The sequence below is a fragment of the Hyperolius riggenbachi genome, chromosome 6, assembly GCF_040937935.1.
Source record: "Hyperolius riggenbachi isolate aHypRig1 chromosome 6, aHypRig1.pri, whole genome shotgun sequence".
Classification (NCBI taxonomy): Eukaryota; Metazoa; Chordata; class Amphibia; order Anura; family Hyperoliidae; genus Hyperolius; species Hyperolius riggenbachi.
Window position 1 is genome coordinate 244,022,022 of NC_090651.1, and position 22,878 is coordinate 244,044,899.

At 43.2% G+C, this 22,878-nt stretch overlaps 1 protein-coding gene across 4 annotated transcripts in view; it reads left to right on the forward strand.

Moving 5' to 3' along the window:
• Window positions 1-22,878, forward strand: part of PUSL1 (pseudouridine synthase like 1) — a 151,268-nt gene that overhangs the window by 81,970 nt on the left and 46,420 nt on the right. For all 4 annotated transcript variants that reach the window (XM_068240602.1, XM_068240604.1, XM_068240605.1 and 1 more), the window contains 2 exons: window positions 5,156-5,302; window positions 9,892-10,065. In XM_068240602.1, the coding sequence (XP_068096703.1) occupies window positions 5,156-5,302; window positions 9,892-10,065 (321 nt within the window). The remainder of the gene's footprint in view (window positions 1-5,155; window positions 5,303-9,891; window positions 10,066-22,878) is intronic.

Below are 22,878 nucleotides of genomic sequence, written 5' to 3' on the forward strand. Positions count from 1 at the left end.
CCGCTATCCGCTACCTTGAAAAAGCCCCGTGGGTGGGGCGAAACGCGTCGGTAGGCGTGGCTACCGCAGGAGTGCTCGCGCTGGCCTTCCACGTGCAAATGCCGGCACGCTGAGCGATACTCCACACTGCCGGGATCCATAGCTGCATCAAGCAAGAGCTACAAGCCAGGAACCAGGAGATAAGAAGCCTCTGAGGAGAGTGACATTGGAGACATCTACGTGAACAAGCGACTCAGTGCACTGCAGTCTGGAAGCCAAGCGGACTGGAGTCCGCCTTCTAAACGCGCAAGTACCGCAAGCTTTTCTGTGACTCTACTTGTTCAAGAGTAGATGGATAGCAGGCCCCAGTGTGTTCCACGAGGCGGATCTCTACATGTATACTTAGTCTAATCCCTCCGAGGCGGACTTCCGTATTGAGCCATCCTTTTGAAGATGCACATCCCGTGCAGTGAGGGTGTTGTTTGAGTCAGCGGCGCACAGTGTGCAGGGTGTAGCGGTGGTGGGCTGAGGACCGTATTGACCCATGTGGTGTTTAGCGTTTTATGCATAGGCTTAGGCCGGGCGATGACGCAACATATATACATGGGTCTGGTCCCACACATGAATTAATAGCGCTCCTGGCCAGGTAGTGATTTTAAATGTATGTGATTTTAATGTGTGGTGATTCAGTATCAAGCAAGCTAAGGCAGTAATAAAAATTTATATGTGCATGAGACAGCAATCAGTGTATGATTTTGCAGAGGTCTATGTGGTGGTCTATTGCTGGCTCCTAGTCTAGTAGCACAAATTAAAACAGGTGGCTCTCCAGTTTCTTCAAGTTAATGTGTAGCAGCGTACATATACGTATGCTGTTTGTGGGCCTTCCTGTCTGAAGTTTAGTCTTCAACAAGTGAAATGCAAGCTTGGTCACGTGACAGTGATTTAGCAGACTATTGTATTGGACCTATTTTTTCCTTCCCTTAATTTATAAAATCCTGGGAATCCAAACATATACTGTAAGTTACCCATCACGTTGTGCAAATAATAAGAAGTCTTTTGAAGAGGTAAAGGGTGGAGTAAATCATTGCAGCAATAGAAAGGAAACATTTCTTATTATTCTCCTGTCTATATGGGTAGATGTTCTAATTTGTTTTCATCAAAGAGCAACCCTCTGTATCTGATTACCCATGCATGCGCTTGTCTGGGGGGAGGGGGTGGGGGACAACTGACTGCTGTGATCATAGTGCGGTATTACAAGACTTGGGAACCCTTTGTCAGTATTTACCACTCCATCAATAAATGTAAGCAGTTAAAACCTGACCGATCTGACAGGACTAGTCTATCTCCTCATGGGGTATTCTCAGGATTTTATTTGTTTTCAAAAGCATTTCCTGAATGGAAGTTGCTAAGTGTAACTGACAAAACAGTATGCAAGTGACTAGGAAGACTGGCTGGTATCTTACTAACATAGAAAACCCTGAGAATCACCCATGAGGAGATGACCCAGTCCAAAACCTGTCGGTTTGGTCAGATTTTAACTGCTTACTTTTTTTTCTGGAGTGGTCCTTTAAGCAGGTTTGTCCATCTTCCAGGAGGAACTTCAAGTCAGTGATGCAGCATGACAGTGGTACATCACTGAATTGGAGGGGTTACTACCCAAAAATAGGCTTTTGGAAGGCTTATAACCTCCATACATTCAGAAGGTATAATCAAAATATTTGCTTGTAAATGTCTCCTTGCTTTCAGAATCTAGGTCCGCTTTACGTGACCAAGCTAGTGTGGGAAGTATGGCTACATTGGCACAGAGCATTCCATATTGCTTTTATTCCCTGATTTTTAGACCCCTGAAGTACCATGGAATGTTATAATAGGTACAGCATTTAAGAATTGCCCCCAGCCTGTATTCCCTGATTGAGGAACCAAAAGTCAAGTGCTTTGCTTTACAGATGTTTCTATCTTTAATTATACGAGGAAAAGCTTGTTCTGAGGTCAGTAAAGCACACGGCTCTAAAATCCATAGCAGATGCCTGTGGCAGTGGGGAAAAATTCAGTAACGAGATAAGTGGGCAATGCAGGCCATGTTTATTGTTGCTAACAGATGAGACAGAGCGGCAATGATTCCTGGCTTGTGAACACAGAAAACTGTACATTCCTGTCCGTAATGCATCCCTCACACACAAAGGGCCGTTCCCATAGTAACTAATTAGCGCTATAGTACTGACTGTTCAGCTCTTACCTTGGAGGGAGAGAGAACACGCTTGCTCCATGTGCCTTGAGGACCCCACGCATTGGGAAGTCTAGACTACGTACACTGCATGCAACTTGGACCAATTGTTCAAATATTATTTTTATTACATGTAGTCTTAGAGGAAGATTAACAACAAATGTTTTATCTGGATATTTGTATATACTTTATATACAGTCATTATATGAATTTATCTTATAACTTTCAACCAAATGTAACATCACACTGACATGGCTGCTGTTTATTCAGTACCCACACAGAGAAGTGATGACCTTTTGAACTTTTTCATCACTGTCTTGCTGTCCTGTTAGCTCAGCAACACAGAGGTTTTATTGCCTCTAATTAGTTTTCAGGAGTGCAGAGATTAAACACTGATTTATTAACCCTTGTAATGACAAAATAAGTGAAAAAGAAGCACAGGCAAGTTCTAAGTTGGTACTATACGCACACGTTTATCTCATTGTGTCATACTTGAAGGCCCATACAAACTTACAAAGTAGGCTACCCCCAGGGGTGTAAATAAAAGAAGCGCTCAAAAATCCAGTCCCAATACTCCATAGAGTCTATACATTTCAGATATCTCACGGAGATTGTAAAAACAGCAGTTCATATAGGGCACCTGAATACCACCCCCCTAAGTGGAATGACTCACCAGATGGAGCGGCCTAGATGGGCGCGTCTGCGCCTCAGGGGTATTGGCCACTCCTCAGCCTCTCTGGCAATCCTCCACAGCGTATCTCTGGACAGGTTAAAGCCTCAAAAAAGCACAGCAAACGCTTTACATAGCGTAAAAGGGGGAGACTTTCCCAAATGTATTATAAAAAATAAGAAGCAGGATAAAAACAAAGTTACTAGTGCGGTTGGGGACTGGGGAGTTAGCGACCATAAGCCTTAGCAGGATCATAGGTTCGCACTCCGCACGTACAGTACCCCCGTTACAAAACCGCCGCTAGTCCAAACAAAGGTGGCATGCGTCGACTAGACACCGCGTCCGGTGACGTCAGACGTCACGCTGCTCCGTAGCTCCGCCCTACGCGTTTCGTCGCTATGGCGACTCATCAGGGGCTACGGAGCCATTAGAGCAGCATATATTTATAGCGTTATGCGCCGTGGTAGCTAACTCCTAAGCCACTCCCGCGCCGCTTACATTTCGCAAGCAATAAAACATAAAAAATATATAAAAAATATAAAAAATCAGCAAATACAATGGCATACAGGTAAGAATCAAAGACCAAAATGTAAAAAACATTATACACATCCGTTTGCGGAGGAACTGCACCACTCTAGAAGACTATACTACACAGTCCAACCTCCTTGCTGAGTGTTTTATTGAAAAGGGCTATGACCCCACTATTGTACAGTATCACAGACAAGCTATTGGGGATACTGACAGGACCTTGACCTTCTTGCCTAGGGGCCATCGAAACCAGTCTATGGACTTTGCGTTTTTAACAGGCTATAACAGTCAATTTAAATCAGTGGAAGACATCATAAATAGGCATTGGGCCATCTTGCAGCAGGATCCAGTTCTCAGGAGTCACTTACCTGTACACCCCCAGTTCATATATAGACGTGCTAGGAACCTTAAGGACCACCTGGCACCTAGCTGCGTAGATCCCCCACGACCCCTGACTAATCCCTGGCAAACACCAGGCTTTTACCCTCGTAGGGCCTGCCGTGCATGTAGGCTTATGGTCGCTAACTCCCCAGTCCCCAACCGCACTAGTAACTTTGTTTTTATCCTGCTTCTTATTTTTTATAATAAATTTGGGAAAGTCTCCCCCTTTTACGCTATGTGAAGCGTTAGCTGTGCTTTTTTTGAGGCTTTAACCTGTCCGGAGATACGTTGTGGAGGAGGATTGCCAGAGAGGCTGAGGGGTGGCCAATACCCCTGAGGCGCAGACGGGCCCATCTAGGCCGCTCCATCTGGTGAGTCATTCCACTTAGGGGGGTGGTATTCAGGTGCCACTTGCCCTATATAAACTGCTGTTTTACAATCTGCGTGAGATATCTGAAATTTATACATCCTATTGAGTATTGGGACTGGACTTTTGAGCGCTTCTTTTATTTATGCTATCTTTACTGAATTTACCAATGAGATAGCGCTCCACCGACCAATAGGTGTATATATATCCAGGCTTGTAGGCCTTGTTGGCCTGAATTATATTGTAATATTGTGCGTGCTTTTATACTTTTGTGTTTTGTACCCCCAGGGGTGGTTGGCCCATGACACCAGATGACTCAGGTTCATCAGGCGGCATTGGCCCTGGAGCAGCATTCCCCCCGCCTCCCACCCTCTTTAGTCCCCCTTGTCCCCCACCCCCGCGGCCACCGCACATGTTACCTTCAGAGCTGGCAGCCGCTTCCTCTATGATAGTCCCCGGCCCCATCTACTACGTCATAGACCTCTCACAGCAGCAACTCAAGCTAACTCATGTCAATGTGATGTGGACACATCAGAGTTCCAAGTTAAGTAATTCTGAACCAGAACCACTGGGATACATAATCCTAGTGGTACTTCTTCACCGTGACTCAACTAGGTACGAGCCTAAGTAACTAAGCTTGTTTTCTGCAAAGCCCAATTTCTCAAGTCCTACCCATAGGGCCATATTAATGTTTGCCTTGCACCAATGAAGGCCAATTTAGCCTGAAACCGCTACAGTCTGCAAGTTGGATTAGTAAAACTATGTAAAATAATTAGGCTATAAGCACACTGTAAACCAGTGGTTCAGGGTGTGTGTTTTTCTTTTTAAGGACTGATCGGCATATTCACTCATTGAGCAGAAGTGATGCATCGTGGAAGTTCTGTTTTGCTCACATAAAGCTAAATAATTGCAAATACTGTTTTTTAGAATGCAAATTAATATTAAAATGTAGACGCTCACATACTTTTCTATTACTAAATCTAATTTGTATGTGTTTTCCATGAAGTGTCTTGAAGGCCATTCGCGTAAGCAATGACTTCCACGCTCAGCATAAGGCGTTGTCCCGTACATACACTTACCGCCTAGCAACTGGAGGCAAGTATCGAGATTTACCAGTGTTTGAAAGGAATTTGTGCTGGGCTGCAAGTGAGAGGTAAGACTAGAAAATAACAATTTTCTTGTTGATTTCATTGAACTCAATGAGAATTAAATTTGTAATTTACCATCTTACACCAGCGGTTCTGGATGCTTGCCTTGCTTACAAGGGCGAAAAGGGATAATTTGCATATTCAGTAGTGGAGCATTGTGGGTAACCACCAATGTTCACTTATAGCTGAATTATTGCAAATTTCCTTCTGTTTTAAGAAGGCAAATTTCACCTAGCATTGCTTATTGGTAGGAGGGCTTTTTGGTCTCTTTTATCCCCCTACACATTCCTAGTGGTTTGGGTCACCCTGAGCCAGGGCCGGGACAAGGTCCTCCAGCACCCAAGGCTGAGACACCAAAGTGCGCCCCTCCATCCCTGCCACCCCAGGCATCACACACTGATTGCTATTAGACTAAGAGGCGCCACAGGGCCCACAACCTCCCCAACACCTTAATATCTAATTATCTGGCTTGCAGTCACTGCCATGTATCCCCTTTTCTTATTTCTTTCTGCTTCAAACACAATTGGGAATGACAGCTGAATGAATTCTGCGCCCCTTCCTACACTGTGCCCTGAGGCTGGAGCCTCTCCAGCCTATGCCTTGGCCCGGCCCTGCCCTGAGCTGCTTGGATACTCTGTTGTGCTGGTCCAAGCCCTTTCCCATCAATCTCTGCCATGTACTGATGAGGGCAAAAGCCAGAAACAGGCTGTTTACATGTGGGGTTGATGTGGCTGTGTAATATTTAAAGCTATAATAAATAGGCTTGCTATACACCAGCAGTTCTGGATGCTTGCCTTGCTTACAAGGGCGAAAAGGGATAATTTGCATATTCAGTAGTGGAGCATTGTGGGTAACCACCAATGTTTACTTATAGCTGAATTATTGCAAATTTCCTTCTGTTTTAAGAAGGCAAATTTCACAGCTCATTAAGTGGATGCATTTTTAATCCCTTTTAATTGAATTGTAATGTATTACTTGTTTTCTAGATGGGGTGCATAAATAAACACTTTTATTATCTTGGCGTAGTGGTTAGCTCTCTCGCCTTGCAAAGCTTGTCCCCTGGTTCGAATCCCAGCCGGCTCACTATCTGCATGGAGTTTGAATGTTATTCCTGTGTCTGCGTGGGTTTCCTCTGGGTGCTCCGGTTTCCTTCCACTCCACATCCCAAAAATGTACAGATAAGTTAATTGGCTTCCCTCTAAAAAAATTGGCCCTAGACTATGAAACATACACTACACGATACATACATAGACATATGACTATGGTAGGGACTAGATTGTGAGTCCCTCTGAGGGACAGTTAGTGACAAGACAAAATACTCTGTACAGTGCTGTGGAAGATGTTGGCGCTAAATAAATACTAAATAATAATAACACTGAGAGTCCCAGGCATGTGGGTGGTCAGGACTGAAGCTGAATAGCTGACAGCTGTTTCACATAGACTTTATGCTTGTTCACAGCAGCTTGGTGAAGCTCTCATAGAAGATGTGGAAATATGTTTGGCTTATCAAGTTGGGGGTTATATACCGTACCAAGTAGATCTCTATCTCCTGAACTTAGGAATATATGTATGGGGTGTGAACAAGTGATGTTACCCTTGCTGTCTCCTTTCCATCTAAGGTATTTCCTGTCTCCTCTGTCCATTCTCCCAGAACTGTGTGTGGGTCTGTGTACCAACTAACTATAAGGGGCAGGGGGTTTAGGGTTGAAATATATACTCGGGAAGCACTAGTACATTACCCAAAAAGATATCATTTCTGGGTCTGCATACTCACTCTCTATTCCGTGTAGGATTTCTAAAAGATCTCCAGAGGGTTGGGAGATACCCTTTGTGCATGCCTCTAATAGAAAAAAAAACAATTAAAGATTGTGGTTATTATTATTATTTAGTATTTACAGTGGTGTGAAAAACTATTTGCCCCCTTCATGATTTCTTATTCTTTTGCATGTTTGTCACATTTAAATGGTTCTGCTCATCAAAAACCGTTAACTATTAGTCAAAGATAACATAATTGAACACAAAATGCAGTTTTAAATGATGGTTTTTATTATTTAGTGAGAAAAAAAACTCCAAATCTACATGGCACTGTGTGAAAAAGTGATTGCCCCCCTTGTTAAAAAATAACTGTGGTTTATCACACCTGAGTTCAATTTCTGTAGTCACCCCCAGGCCTGATTACTGCCCCACCTGTTTCAATCAAGAAATCCCTTAAATTGGGGCTATCTGACACAGAGAAGTAGACCAAAAGCACCTCAAAAGCTAGACATCATGCCAAGATCTAAAGAAATTCAGGAACAAATGAGAACAAAAGTACTGTAATTGAGATCTATCAGTCTGGTAAAGGTTATAAAGCCATTTCTAAAGCTTTGGGACTCCAGCGAACCACAGTGAGAGCCATTATCCACAAATGGCAAAAACATGGAACAGTGATGAACCTTCCCAGGAGTGGCCGGCCGACCAAAATTACTCCAAGAGCGCAGAGAAAACTCATCCGAGAGGCCACAAAAGACCCCAGGACAACATCTAAAGAACTGCAGGCCTCACTTGCCTCAATTAAGGTCAGTGTTCACGACTCCACCATAAGAAAGAGACTGGGCAAAAATGGCCTGCATGGCAGATATCCAAGGAGCAAACCACTTTTAAGCAAAAAGAACATTAAGGCTCATCTCAATTTTGCTAAAAAACATCTCAATGATTGCCAAGACTTTTGGGAAAATACCTTGTGGACCGACGAGACAAAAGTTGAACTTTTTGGGGAAGCTGCGTGTCCCGTTACATCTGGCGTAGAAGTAACACAGCATTTCAGCAAAAGAACATCATACCAACAGTAAAATATGGTGGTGGTAGTGTGATGGCCTGGGGTTGTTTTGCTGCTTCAGGACCTGGAAGGCTTGCTGTGATAGATGGAACCATGAATTCTACTGTCTACCAAAAAATCCTGAAGGAGAATGTCCGGCCATCTGTTCGTCAACTCAAGCTGAAGCGATCTTGGGTGCTGCAGCAGGACAATGACCCAAAACACACTAGCAAATCCACCTCTGAATGGCTGAAGAAAAACAAAATGAAGACTTTGGAGTGGCCTAGTCAAAGTCCTGACCTGAATCCTATTGAGATGTTGTGGCATGACCTTAAAAAGGCGGTTCATGCTAGAAAACTCTCAAATAAAGCTGAATTACAACAATTCTGCAAAGATGAGTGGGCCAAAATTCCTCCAGAGCGCTGTAAAAGACTCGTTGCAAGTTATCGCAAACGCTTGATTGCAGTTATTGCTGCTAAGGGTGGCCCAACCAGTTATTAGGTTCAGGGGGCAATTTCTTTTTCACACAGGGCCATGTAGGTTTTGAGTTGTTTTTCTCAATAAATAATAAAAACCATCATTTAAAACTGCATTTTGTGTTCAATTATGTTATCTTTGACTAATAGTTAACAGTTTTTGATGAGCAGAAACATTTAAGTGTGACAAACATGCAAAAGAATAAGAAATCAGGAAGGGGGCAAATAGTTTTTTACACCACTGTATATAGTCCCTACATCTTCTGCAGCGCTGTACAGAGTATACTGTCTTGTCACCTAATTGTCCCTCAGAGGGGCTCACAATCTAGTACCTATCATAGTCATATGTCTATGTATGTATCATGTAGTGCATGTATCATAGTCTAGGGCCAATTTAGGGGAAGCCAATTAACGTATCTGTATGTTTTTGGGGTGGAGAGGAAACCAGTGTCTGGAGGAAACCCAGAGAGACACAGAGAGAACATACAAACCCCGTGCAGATAATGCCCTGGCTGGGGACCCAGCGCTGCAAGGTGAGAGTGCTAACCACTACGCCACCGGGCTGCCCACTATGCCACCGTGCTGCTGTTGTGGTTGTGTGTGAGATCTCAATTGAATTTGAAAATGGGAAGTCCCAATTCTCCACCTCAGGACCCGTGTGTCCTGATGAGGCATGGTTGAGCATGTGACACAGCTGTAGACCAGGGGCAGTTGTTTATATCTGCTGCAACGTGTTGAATAAAGTAAGCTTGTATTGGAGAGTTCCGGAGTCTGTCGTCTTCTTTCACAATTCTAATCCTCCACCTTGTTCAGTTTGAGTCTGGATTTTACAGTTTATTGTAGGTAATCTACTTCTCTACAGAAATATAATGATTAGGGAATCTGGACTCCTACAGAGGTTGTTAGTGATTTGAATTGAGATCATACTAATGTTGCCTAGCCATGTTAAATGACACACAGACTACTGTTCCAAGCCTGTCTTAATTCGTTTTAGGAGCAAAATTACTCATGAAAAAAATGTAAATGATCAGAAATAATTTGTATTCCTAGAAACTAATCAGAGAAGGGTCAGGATTGTGAATGAAAGATTTAATTATTCACGGATTCACGGTAGTACTTGGTGAACAAATACCATCAGCAGGATTCATACCACATGTTGTTGCAGAAGTTGACCACAAAAGATTGCACTTTTAATTGGAAAGGATTTTTTTTATTGCCATATATCAATATGCAATATTTAGTACTAAAAATAACTTTATAAAAAACATATGTCCAGTTACCATTAGTTTACATTTTCCTGTTTCATGTCTTGTTCCCCTAGCGGCCTTGATATGGGTAAGATTCAAGAAGCTACAGAGCTTATGCTGGGAACCCACGACTTCAGTGCCTTCAGATCCAAAAATTCAGACACTCCATTTAAGTCTCCTATCAAGACCTTGGATCAGGCAGATTTCACCCCTTCCACCAGTCTCCTCCCAAACCACGTCCATAACAGGTAAGGCAATCACATAATACAATATTGAATACAGGGGTGCAGAAGTGTCTTTCTTTGGGGATGATGTATGTTTTGCCTGGGGTCCTTAATTTCATATTAACTGCTAAAGTACACTAAATGAACTTGTACAGGATTTTGGTCTCTTCTGATTCTCTAATGCTGACAGTTTGTGTCATTTATGAGCAGCTAAAGAATGATGGCCATTTCCTAGAGACCCACTTTTAACAATATGTTTTATCGTCTCTGTGTTAGGCTGAATTTACACAAACAAGCCAAACTCTTTCTTGTAGGTTACATTTGAATGAGAAGGGTTAAAATACATTATGCTTTATTGCTGTCTTTGCCTCTGTTTGGGGGGAAGAAGGGGGGGGGGGGGCATTCATTTCACTTCCTGTCATACAGTCCGGCCTCAACAAGACAGTAGGAGTAAATTTGCCCCAACAAATAAGCTAATGTAAGGAGAGATAATTCATGAGATAAACAGATAAGGAGAGATGAATCATGAGTTAAGTCATGAGTTAAGTCAAATAAAGATATCCATACATCAAGAGATGTATAGGCAGATTCGTCCAGGAGACAACTCTCTCTAATTGAATCTGATTATAGAGAAGTCTGTAAGCTGCCCATACACCGCTGACAGATTCCCAATCAATTTCATGCTGAAATCGATCCAGAATTGGCCTTGTGATGCCGCATCAGCCGCTTCGTCAACCCGCCACTTCATTCCTAATTTTTTTTCAATCAACCTTTATTTTAAAAATAGAAAATGAACACAGTCCAGTAAATGCAAAAATATACCATACAGCAGAGTATATCAACAAAGCATTACCCAGTGATCAGCCGCTACAAAGCATTAAAAATACAAACAATTAAATTGGGGAATATAGAACAAGAAACTCCAAAATGAGAGATAGAAAAATGGTATGTAACACAAAGCTCTATTCCTGAGGAGAAGTTACCTGCTATATCACAACTCAAGGCGAGAAAAGGAACAACGCTACTTAAAAACAGATTGCATCCTTATGACTACTTGCTTGAGAGTGCAAGCCCCACTAGTGGGATAAAATACACACTCAGCATTCAAATAAATGCACCTGTCTACCATTGGAGGATGTTGGTTTCCGTAATAGCTTGCATGCAACTTATTAAGTACTCGGCCCTCCCACTGCGAAGAAGTCATCCCCCATGGGACAGGCCCTAACACTAATCCTAAATTATGCATATGCATAGCCTAGGTGTGCTACCAAGTAAAAATTCAAAATTGCGCAAAGGTGGATCAGCGCATCACCAGGCCGCCTCCGAATGGCCACCGATCAGAGGCCCCCAAGAAACTACAAACGCACCTTGAAACCAAACACAACTCAAGTAGAGCCACCAAAACTTCTGTCTCGGATCAGGTCTTGATCTGGCAATCTCAGAGTATCAAGCCACCCTGCCCAATTACTTTCGAATTTATGAGGGCGCCTCTATGCAAATATATCAACTTCTCAACTTTCAAATAAGTGTGAATTTGCAAATCCCAAGTGTTTTTAGAAAGTGAAACTGGATTATTCCGAGCCATCAGGATAAGCTTCAGCGCCTGAAAAAGATGGCGTAGCATCGTCTGCACAGGCTCCAACAAGTCTCCCCCCTAATGTTTAATGTGCCCCCCAGTGCCCAGTCCATTACCTGTCCGTGGCCGCTGCTTACTCCAGGCTGCCGCCGCTGTCCATACACGCGCCCCACGTGACGACACACACGTGCCCGGGTTACTTAGCAACCACGTGGGGCGTGTGTATGGATGAAGTACAGTACCCAGAGCCAGCGACAGCCACGGAAAGGTAATGTATAGAGTGCACTGGGCACCGGGTGCACATTAAACATTAGGGGGGACAGCGTCGGGGTTTTCGTTGCTCATCCAGGTGTCGTTCGCCATTACCGCCATGCACCCGATAGAGCAAGTTGGCCCTATATCTTGCAGCACGTCTGACCAATTAATGCAACCAATTAATGCAACCAATTTGGGGCCGAAATCGGTCGCATTGCCAGTTGGGCATGCATTTGGCGGGACTGATATTTATCCAATTCCGATTATAATTATCGAAGCGCATGGTCGGACGGCTGCCAAGTCGCCTGATGTTTGGCCACCATAAGGAGAAATCAACCATGCATTAAAGAGAACCAGAGACCAAGATAAAAAGATGTTATACATACCTGGGGCTTCCTCCAGCCCCATAAGCCTGGATCGCTCCCACGCCGCTGCCCTCCGCTGCCTCAGTCCGCCGGTACCAGGTCCTGTAATTTCAGCCAGTCGACACAAGCGCAGTGCGCTCCCTCCATACTGCGCAGGCGCATGCGTACAGAGCCGGAGGGAGCCCCTGTACATGCGTACAACTGGTCGCATCCGGCGGAAGTGACGGGACCCGGTACCGGCGTGGGATCGATCCAGGCTTATGGGGCTGGAGGAAGCCCCAGGTATGTATGACATCTTTTTTCATTTTTTAGAGAACGTTCGTCTCAGGTTCCCTTTAAGTTAGTTAAGTAGAGAGAAATCATGAGTTAAAGCAAACTGGAAGCAAAAAAAAAAAAAAAAAACTTATAATATAATAAATTGTATGTAGTATGAATAAGGAATAGAACATTAGTAGCAAAGAAAAGAGTCTCATATTTTTATGTTCAGTTATGTGGCTTTTTAAAAAAAACAGAAGCAAGAAAAAAATTAAAAAATTGCATCATTCTGTCACAGTTGCAGTTTTAAAAGCACACTCTGGCCCACATGTAATTAACTTTTTTAACCTGAGTTTTCTCTAAGGTGATATTTTCAAATGAGTCAATAAAATGCTTTTAAAACCACCAGCAAGAAAATACTCGGAATAATTTTGATAGCACTTTTTCACTTATTTTTTGGTACTTCCTTATTGCAAAGAGTTGAAAAAGACTTAAAATACAAGATGAAAAATTATCTCCTAGGAGAAAAAGTGAATTGCATATGGGCCGCTGTCTTTTAAACTATAAAACAAAGAAATAATGACCCTTTGAACTTTCCTGCAGTAAAGCCTTATCTGAGGCTGTCTCTTGGCTGCTTAAAGTGGAATATAACCCTGCATTTCAACTTTGCCCTAAAACATTATTTACAGCATAATATATGCAACCGGCATTTTTTTTTTTACTAGACCAGCATTCGAAGGGTTACACACAGAGCTTGAAAGTTCCGTGCAGAGAAATCCTGCCGCAGCCGAATTTTACATAATGATACATTTAAGTAAACACAAGATAACAAGTGAGGAATGTGACACATTCTCTGACTGTGCAGGAGCTGCTGGAGACAGAGAGACACTCAAAGCTTGTCTCCCTGCAAAACAGCAACAAATAAAACCAGTTATTAATTAAATGCAAAGTCAGCTCACAAAGCAAAAAACTGTACTTTTAGAAACCAATAACTTCTAAATGAATAATAATACTTATGCACAAATGCAAATATGATAACCGTATGACATATAAAAAGTAGGTAAACATGTTTTTATTGAATATTATGTCAGGGTTTTAAACAGCTTTGAAGGACAACTGAAGTGAGAAGAATATGGAGGCTGCCATATTTATTTCCTTTTAAGCAATATCAGTTGCCTGGCAGCCCTGCTGGTCTATTTGGCTGCAGTAGTGTCTGAATAATACCAGAAACAAGCATGCAGCTAATCTTGTTGGATCTGACAATAATGTCAGAAACACCTAATCCGCTGCATGCTTGTTCAGGGTCTATGGCTAATAGTATTGGAGGCAGGGGATCAGCAGGATAGCCAGGTAACTGGTATTGCCTAAAAGGAAATAAATGTGGCAGCCTGCACATCCCACTTGCTTAATTTGTACTTTAAGTGCTTCAGAAAACAGGACTGTATCCAACCCAATGGGTTGAAGAGCTCAGAGAAGTACTTTTGCATAGATAATAACTGAAGTGTTTTAACTGTTCCTGTACTGGAAAACAACATGAGAATACTTTCTTTGGTACTAATGTTCTATTTTTTAGCTGTACTAAACATACAATTCATTATATCATAAGTTATTTTCGCTTCAGGTTTGGTTTAATAAGTAAGGTGAGATAATTCAACAGAAAAGCTTTGTGAATCAGCCCCCAGTGAGTAACTTTAGCCGAAACGGAAATTAAAATGTTGCTTGCAGATTGCCTTTAAAAGTATTCTTAGAAGTGTCAGACTGAGTACCTATTTGGAAATGATGCATTGTAAATGATTTGATAACACCTACACTAATTGGTTCCAAATAACTAAAATCTCCAAGCGATTAAAACCCACCTATTTACTTGCAGCCAGTGGTGCTGCTGAATCATCACTTACAAGATGATTGTTTTTCTGCTTACTTAACCTATAAGCTATTCTAATGTGAGAGACATTGTTGCAGTGTGATGATGTCATTGCCCTGTAAATTGCAATCATCAGGTGTGAATTAGAGCCTTTCACAGTTGTTGATTTTATACAGGAAAGCTACTGATGAAACCTGTTGATCTTCTGCTAAATATAGGTGAAGTATGTAGGAAAGCGTATATTTCTGAATGTTCTGTCCTCGCTACATATGAGCTGGTACATGTGAAAGTATATCAATTCACCAGCAGTGCCAACACCTAGCAAGACTTGAAGACAAGGGTGTGGATTTACTGAAGTTAGAGAACCATGAAGGACACTGGAGAACATAAGACATCCAGCAAACCTGGGCAGTGTTTTTTTGTGTGTGTTTTTTTTAAAGAAGTTGTTTGAGAAATGAGATAAAGGGCATTTTTTGCTTCTGCAATTACCATCAGTTCTTGTACAGTTGGGGCACTAGCCTAGTCTGCCATAACCAATGTGGCAATGTGGACAAATGGCAGTGTAGCTCTGCTCACTGTTGCGGTAGCAGCAGACCAGATTGGATTACACCTCATCAGTCTTCCTGTGTCGGCAACCCAATTTCTCTTTTGCCCCTTGTGCGATGGTCATAGGAGAGTCATCATCTTGTATATCTTGTATTTTGCATTTGACAAACCTGCTGTGGACCCTTGTTGAATATTTTTAAAACCTTCCCAGCAGTCATTCCATGTGTATAACTAGGCCAATTCCTTTGTCTACGTCAGAAATGACTGTCCGTTAGCCCTACTTCCTGCGTACATCTGTATCTGGCCAGTCTATAAAGAGGCTCACAGCAGTTCATCTTACGATGAGTCAACTTGTGTTAATTCTGTTATTGAACAGTGTCGCAAGGCAGGACATGTCTGTATGAATGTAATGCTTATACACCCTCCATGACATTTCCTTCTTCCGGACCAACACCCATACAGAGAATTCATTTTATTATATCATCACAAGAAAGCTTCCCAGAGCTGGTTTATTAATGATGGAGACTAGCCGAGATGGCTCATTTCTCTCTCTATTCTGCAGTGCTAAGACAGTGTACGTAGGAAGTTATTTTTCTTGATTTGTATGATGCTACTACAGTAAAGGAGCAGGAGTTTGTTATTAAAAGTTAGCTTTTCCCAAGATATGAACTTAGGAGCAGAACCAGTTTTAGGTAATATGGAGTTCCTTACCTTGTAATAATTTACTAATTAATACAGTAGCAAGAAAAAGTATGTGACCCCTTTGGAATGATATGGATTTCTGAATTCCAAATTGGTCATAAAATGTGATCTGATCTTCATCTAAGTCACAGCAATAGACAATCACAGTCTGCTTAAACGAATACCACACAAATAATTATATGTTTCCATGTTTTTATTGAACACGCCATGTAAATATTCACAGTGCAGGTGGAAAAAGTATGGAAACCCTTAGACTAATGACCTCTAATTGGAGTGAGGTGTCAGCCAGCTAGAGTCCAATCAGTGAGATGAAATTGGAGGTGTTGGTTACAGCTGCCCTGCCCTATGAAAAACACACACCAGTTTTGGGTTTGCTTTTCCCAAGAAGCATTGCATGATGTGAATGATGCCTCGCACAAAAGAGCTCTCAGAAGACCTATGATCAGGGCCGGATTTCCCATAAGGCACTGTAAGCACGTGCCTACAGGCACGGTATGTGGGTAAGGCGGCCTTCCCCCTCTCAGAACGTCCCCCTGGAATACCATAAAAGGCTCCTACTGCTCCGCTCCCTCAAATGTCCCCACTCCGCTTCCCTCCCTCCACTTACAATGTCCCCGCTCTGCTCGCTCAGCTTCCCTCCCTCCCTCTGATGTAGAGAACAGTGCAGGCAGCTTCTCACTTGCAAGGGTCTTTGCTTGATGACCTCATCAAGCGAGGACCTTTAAAGACACAATTGGGAAGAATGCAGCCGCTGTTCGTTGGATGGACGGTGAGAGAAGCTGCCTGCACCGTTCTCTACATCAGAGGGAGGGAGGGCGGCTAAACAGAGCGGGGGGAACATTTTAATCAGAGGGAGGGAGGGAGGGAAGCTGAGTGAGCGGAGAGGGGACATTTGCAGCAGGGCTTCTTAAGAGACTCCGTAACAAAAATTGCATCCTGTTTTTTATCATCCTACAAGTTCCAAAAGCTATTCTAATGTGTTCTGGCTTACTGCAGCAAGTTCTACTATCACCATCTCTGTAATAAATCAACTTATCTCTCTCTTGTCAGACTTGTCAGCCTGTGTCTGGAAGGCTGCCAAGTTCTTCAGTGTTGTAATTCTGTGATGCATCTCCCCCCTCCTGGCCCCTCTCTGCACACTGCTGTGTGTTATTTAGATTAATGCAGCTTCTCTCTGCTCTATTATCTTTTACAAGCTGGATAAATCCTCCTCTGAGCTGGCTGGGCTTTCACATACTGAGGAATTACATACAGGCAGAGCTGTCTGCACTCTGCAGGAAGAAACAGCCTGACACTTCAGTGGAAGATAGCTGCAGGGGGAAAGAAACACACAAATGATCTCTTGAGATTCAAAAGGAAGGGTGTATACAGCCTGCTTGTGTATGGATGTATTTTCTATGTGTGGACATACTGTACATCAACCTACTTCCTGTTTTGGTGGCCATTTTGTTTGTTTATAAACAAACTTTTTAAAACTGTTTTTAACCACTTTTAATGCGGCGAGGAACGGCGAAATTGTGACAGAGGGTAATAGGAGATGTCCCCTAACGCACTGGTATGTTTACTTTTGTGCGATTTTAACAATACAGATTCTCTTTATGTGACTCCAGGGAGATGTTCTGGGAGGGGGGAGGTCATGTGCAATCTTGTGTGTTTATGAGAGAGATCTGTGTGTGTGTAATCTGCATGTGTGTGTGTAATCTGCATGTGTGTGATCTGTATGTCTGTGTGTGTGTGATTTGCATGTGTGTGTGTAATCTGCATGTGTGTGATCTGCATGTCTGTGTGTGCGTGATCTGCATGTCTGTGTGATTTGCATGTGTGTGTGTAATCTGCATGTGTGTGAGCTGCATGTCTGTGTGTGCGTAATCTGCATGTCTGTGTGTGTGTAATCTGCGTGTGTGTGTGTGTATGTGTGATCTGTGTGTGTGTGTGTGTGTGTGTGTGTGTGTGAGATCTGCGTGTGTGTGTGTGTGTGATCTGCGTGTGTGTGTGTGTGTGATCTGCGTGTGTGTGATCTGCGTGTGTGTGTAATCTGCATGTGTGTGTGATCTGTGTGTGTAATCTGCATGTGTGTGATCTGCATGTGTAATCTGCATGTGTGTGATCTGCATATCTGTGTGTGATCTGCATGTTTGTGATCTGCATGTCTGTGTGATTTGCATGTGTGTGTGTAAATCTGCATGTGTGTGATTTGCATGTCTGTGTGTGCGTAATCTGCATGTCTGTGTGTGTGTAATCTGCGTGTGTGTGTGTGTATGTGTGATCTGTGTGTGTGTGTGTGTGTGTGTGTGTGAGATCTGCGTGTGTGTGTGTGTGTGTGAGATCTGCGTGTGTGTGTGTGTGTGTGTGTGATCTGCGTGTGTGTGTGTGTGATCTGCGTGTGTGTGATCTGCGTGTGTGTGTGTGATCTGCGTGTGTGTGATCTGCGTGTGTGTGTAATCTGCATGTGTGTGTGTGATCTGTGTGTGTAATCTGCATGTGTGTGATCTGCATGTGTAATCTGCATGTGTGTGATCTGCATATCTGTGTGTGATCTGCATGTTTGTGATCTGCATGTCTGTGTGATTTGCATGTGTGTGTGTAAATCTGCATGTGTGTGATTTGCATGTCTGTGTGTGCGTAATCTGCATGTCTGTGTGTGTGTAATCTGCGTGTGTGTGTGTGTGTGTGTGTGTGATTTGCATGTCTGTGTGTGTAATCTGCATGTGTGTAATCTGCATGTGTGTAATCTGCATGTGTGTGATCTGCATATCTGTGTGTGTGATGTGCATGTGTAATCTGCATCTGTGTGATGTGCATGTCTCTGTGTGTGATCTGCATGTGTGTGATCTGCATATCTGTGTGTGTGATGTGCATGTGTAATCTGCATCTGTGTGATGTGCATGTCTCTGTGTGTGATCTGCATGTGTGTGATCTGCATGTCTGTGTGTGTGTGTGTGTGTGTGTGTGTTTGTATGTATGTATGTATATATATATATATATATATATATATATATATATATATATATATATATATATATATATATATATATATATATATATATATCTGCATGTCTGTGGGTGAGATCTGCATGTCTGTGGGTGTGATCTGCATGTCTGTGGGTGTGATCTGCATGTATGTGCATGAGAGAGCTGTGTGCGTGTGTGATCTGTGTCTGTGAGGGGGTTATGCTGTCTTGAAAGTAGGTTCTAGCCTCGGCTTCAGACCTTACATTGTAGTGCCCCATTTACAGTGCCTCTATATGATCTCTTTTCAGTGCCTCTCTGCATGTCATTGGCAATATCTGAACATTGTTTATATATTAATTGTATTTGACAATATCTGAAATACCTTACGTGGTCTTATCTCATAACAAAAAAGGTGTGGTGTGGGGGTGTGGCCTGTGCTGAGGGGGGGGGGGGGGTTTAGGGCGCCAGAACTTCTGTGCCTATAGGCTCCTCAGCTCTAAATCCAGCCCTGCCTATGATTAAGAATTGTTATCTTGCATAAAGCAAAGAGCTATGTGACTTTGGGTACGGGTGGGGTCCCAGTTTAACCCTAAGCTGCCTTTCTTGTTTCCCATTGCCCCTCAACCCGTGACTTGTACTGACATTGAGCAGTGGCGATCAAGCAGGTTGTGCAGGATGTGTGCATTGCAAGGACTGTGGAAATCAGTGGGTTTTTTTTAGATACGGATTGCGCTGAGTGAAAAAGGCAAGCACTCTGAAACCAAGCAGAACCTGGCTTATATAGGGCTTCAGGAAAAGCCTCTCAGCCAGTTAACCACTTTAAGACCGCGTCATGCCGATGGGCATGAATGCGGTGGCTTCCCCAGGACCGTTTACTACAAATCAGCGTAATGTCCTGGGGGAGTGTTTTTTGCATCCCTGCTTGGATGATAGAGCTCCGCTCGACCTTCGGTCTCCAAGCGGAGCTCGCCGCTCGGAGACCGTTAGTCTTTTATTGCTGTACAGCGCTGCGATCTAAGGCAGCACTGTACTGGGGACAGATGTGTCACACAGCTGTCCCCTCCAGAGTCAAAACAGTGATCGGCTGTCATAAGCTGAAGCCTATGACTGTCGATCATGCTGATTGGCTGGTGGGGGGGGGGGGGGGGGGAGGGGAAATTATAAAATTAATAAAAATATAGTAAAAAATATTACTAAAATAAACGAATATTTATATAAAGAAAAAACACCTGGGGTGCGATCAGACCCCACCAACATATAGCTCTGTTGGTGGGGAGAAAGGGGGGCAGGGGAATCGCTTGTGTGCTGAGTTGTGCGGCCCTGCAGCGAGGCCTTAAAGCTGCAGTGGCCCAATTTCAGAAAAATGGCCTGGTCTTTTAGCGGGGTTTAACACTGCAGTCCTCAAGTGGTTAAAAACCCGAGCACAAGTGCATCTGCTCAGTGCATGAGTGGCTCCAGCTTACTGCGCAGCCTCAGTACAGCAGTGCTCGTGCTTGATGAGTTGGCCGGTCACGTGCTTGGAATCCAACAAGAGCTTGTGGGATTCCTTTGGGAGGTCCGGATTTGGCAACGGTGGGAATCCTCTATGTGATCCAGTGTCTTCCCTCTTCTTAGGTAAGTATTTGATTTTTGACCCGATGCTCGGCTCAGATACACTCTAAAGTATTATTATTATTTATTAGATTTATATAGCGCCAATATATTATGCAGCACTGTAAAATACATAGGGTTACATACAGTGATAACAGGGGTGACAGCACAATACAGGTAATAAGCAATAGATACAACAATACAGGTAATAAGCAATAAGATACACAACACAATACAGGTAGTAATGTAATGCCAGATCATACACTGGAGTGGTACTGCCAATAATACAAGTTCACATATTCTTGGTAGAGTGCACAATGAAGTATGATACACAAGGAGAGAGAGCCTTGCTAAAGGCTTTCAATCTAGAGGGAGGGGGCGGTGACCTGAAAGGATGGGGGATGCATCGAGAGGTTCTCGGCAGTGAGAGTTCGGGCAGAGTCGAGGTGGGGTAGGCCTCCTTGAAGAGGTGAGTTGTTTGAAGGTGCTGAAGGAGGCAGCAATCCTGATGGGAAGTGAACAAGAGCTCCACAGGATGGGGGCAGCTCTAGTGAAGTCCTGTAGTCACGCATGGGAGTGCGAGATGCGTGGGAAAGTTGTTGGAGGAGCAAAGTGTGTATCTGCTGACCAGGTCAGAGGTGTAGGTTGGGCAGGACTTGTGTATAGATTTGTAGGCCAGTAAAGTAGGCGCATATCTTTGTGCCTGGGTATGTACAGTTATGAGCACAACTGTAGGTCACAGTGATTGTTCACTGCGAGTGATTGCAGCTTTTTGCACCCAGGAAGGAGTTAACGTGGGATGGAATTTTCCCATGAATGAAATGGAACATCTGCAGCAAATAATCAACTTACTCTGGATTCTTTGTGCAAGCGTCACTCTGCAGACTGGCTCCACCCGTCATTGTAAAAACATGAATTTTTCTGAGCTGTAATATTGGTCATCCCAGAGTGCTATATCCACAGCCAGATCCAGAGCTCTGTGTAATGTGATCCGATGCTCAGCCTATACGTTCCTGGCCGAGTGACCCCGCTGTGTTATCAGCCACGCTCAGACCACTTTACAACTTGTCATAATTTAACATATCATAAACAGGCCGCCAGACGTCTGCACTGAAATCCTTCATAGGAATGTTTACGCAACCCGGTGTTTTTGCAAATTAAATGGTGCTTTGTAATCTAATCATACACCAGGGAATATCCCACAATGCTGACTATTTACTGAAGTAAAGATGAATCAGTCAGTGGTCGTTTTCAGGCCGAGTACAAAGCAGAATTTCTTTTTTAAGAGAACCAGTCTCTAATAGGCATTTAAGGAAAACCAGTAATAAAGAAAAGTGCCCATAGTGTGTACTCTCCTTGGGAAGGGAAGACTCTTGATTCTAATGAGGCGCGAGGATGTGTCACTATGGTAACCTAGTGAGTCTACGTGGTAGCGCCCTCTTTATGCTGGAACGCAAGTGGTATGCGTAGGGCCCTCCCGGCGGAAGCCGGAAACCTTTGCGGCAGCATACGTGGCTATGGTAACTAACCATAGCAGAGCTAATGTGAGAGTGGCATAGATGTGCTGGAACACACGCTACGTCACCTGCAGGATATTCCCAGTGGAAGGTGGAAGTCCTCACAGCGGACTGCACTTGCTGGAGTGGAAAGAGCATATGGAATGCACACTATGGAACGCAAGGAAACTTCCGGATGGAAACCGAAAGCTCCCATAGTGCGGGAGTAGAGAGAACTTATGGATTAACAGTAGGAAAATATTCAAATAATATGTTATGCCAGCTTGCTTTCAGCACTCCTGACAACGGCAAGCCAGTCAGGCTGAGAGCGGGCATTACCTATTGAGGACATCTTGATGCTATATGTCAGGTACCACAAGGGTGGGAAGCAAGTACAGCCGGTGGGTCGTAAATGGTTTAGGACCCACAGAAGTGAGTGTCATTTTATTTAGGACCCACAGAAGTGAGTGTCATTTTATTTGAAAGTTCTATTAAAGCTTTACACCTTTAATCAGCACTGAGGGAGTCCCTATCTATCTTTTGTCTCCTCACATGCATTGAGGGTATTGGAACCTGTCTATCTGCACAAATGAGACAAAGCGGGATATCCTGAGGACAGTGGATGGTCATGTAAATGCTATTGATGGAATCTTAGCACAACTGATTGCTTCTATTGGCTTGGAAAGACTGTGCATGTGACCTGGTCTTACTGTATGCGGCTGAGTTCCGTAACACTCCAATAGAGCGCTCCAGTGCTCGTATATTATCCTAACCAAACAAATCACATGGTTCTCCATGAGTTCTCCTAGACATGACCATCACTAGTGAAACGTGGATAAAGCATTTACTTTCGAACAACTCTGGATTCGGACATATAGTATAAACTATGTTTTTTGGTTGTTTTCTTATAATATTGTTGTTTATATAATACTGCTACATTAAACAACAAAAATAAGTAATATAAAACAGTATTGTATATTTTGTACATGAACATAACTTTGTATATCTGAAACACTGTAACTCGAGTCATTTGTGATTGTTGGTAGTCAGAATCTCTGCTCTAGGATTGCTTTAACAGTGATGTTTACCTGTCAGTAATAACTCCCTTGTTTGATTATAGAGCATTTCTAAACATAAAACTGGGTTTACAAAACATGTCAAATATATATATATATATATATCAGTGACTGCTCTGACCCTGTAGAGATTCTGTATGGTAGATTGACGGATAGCCTT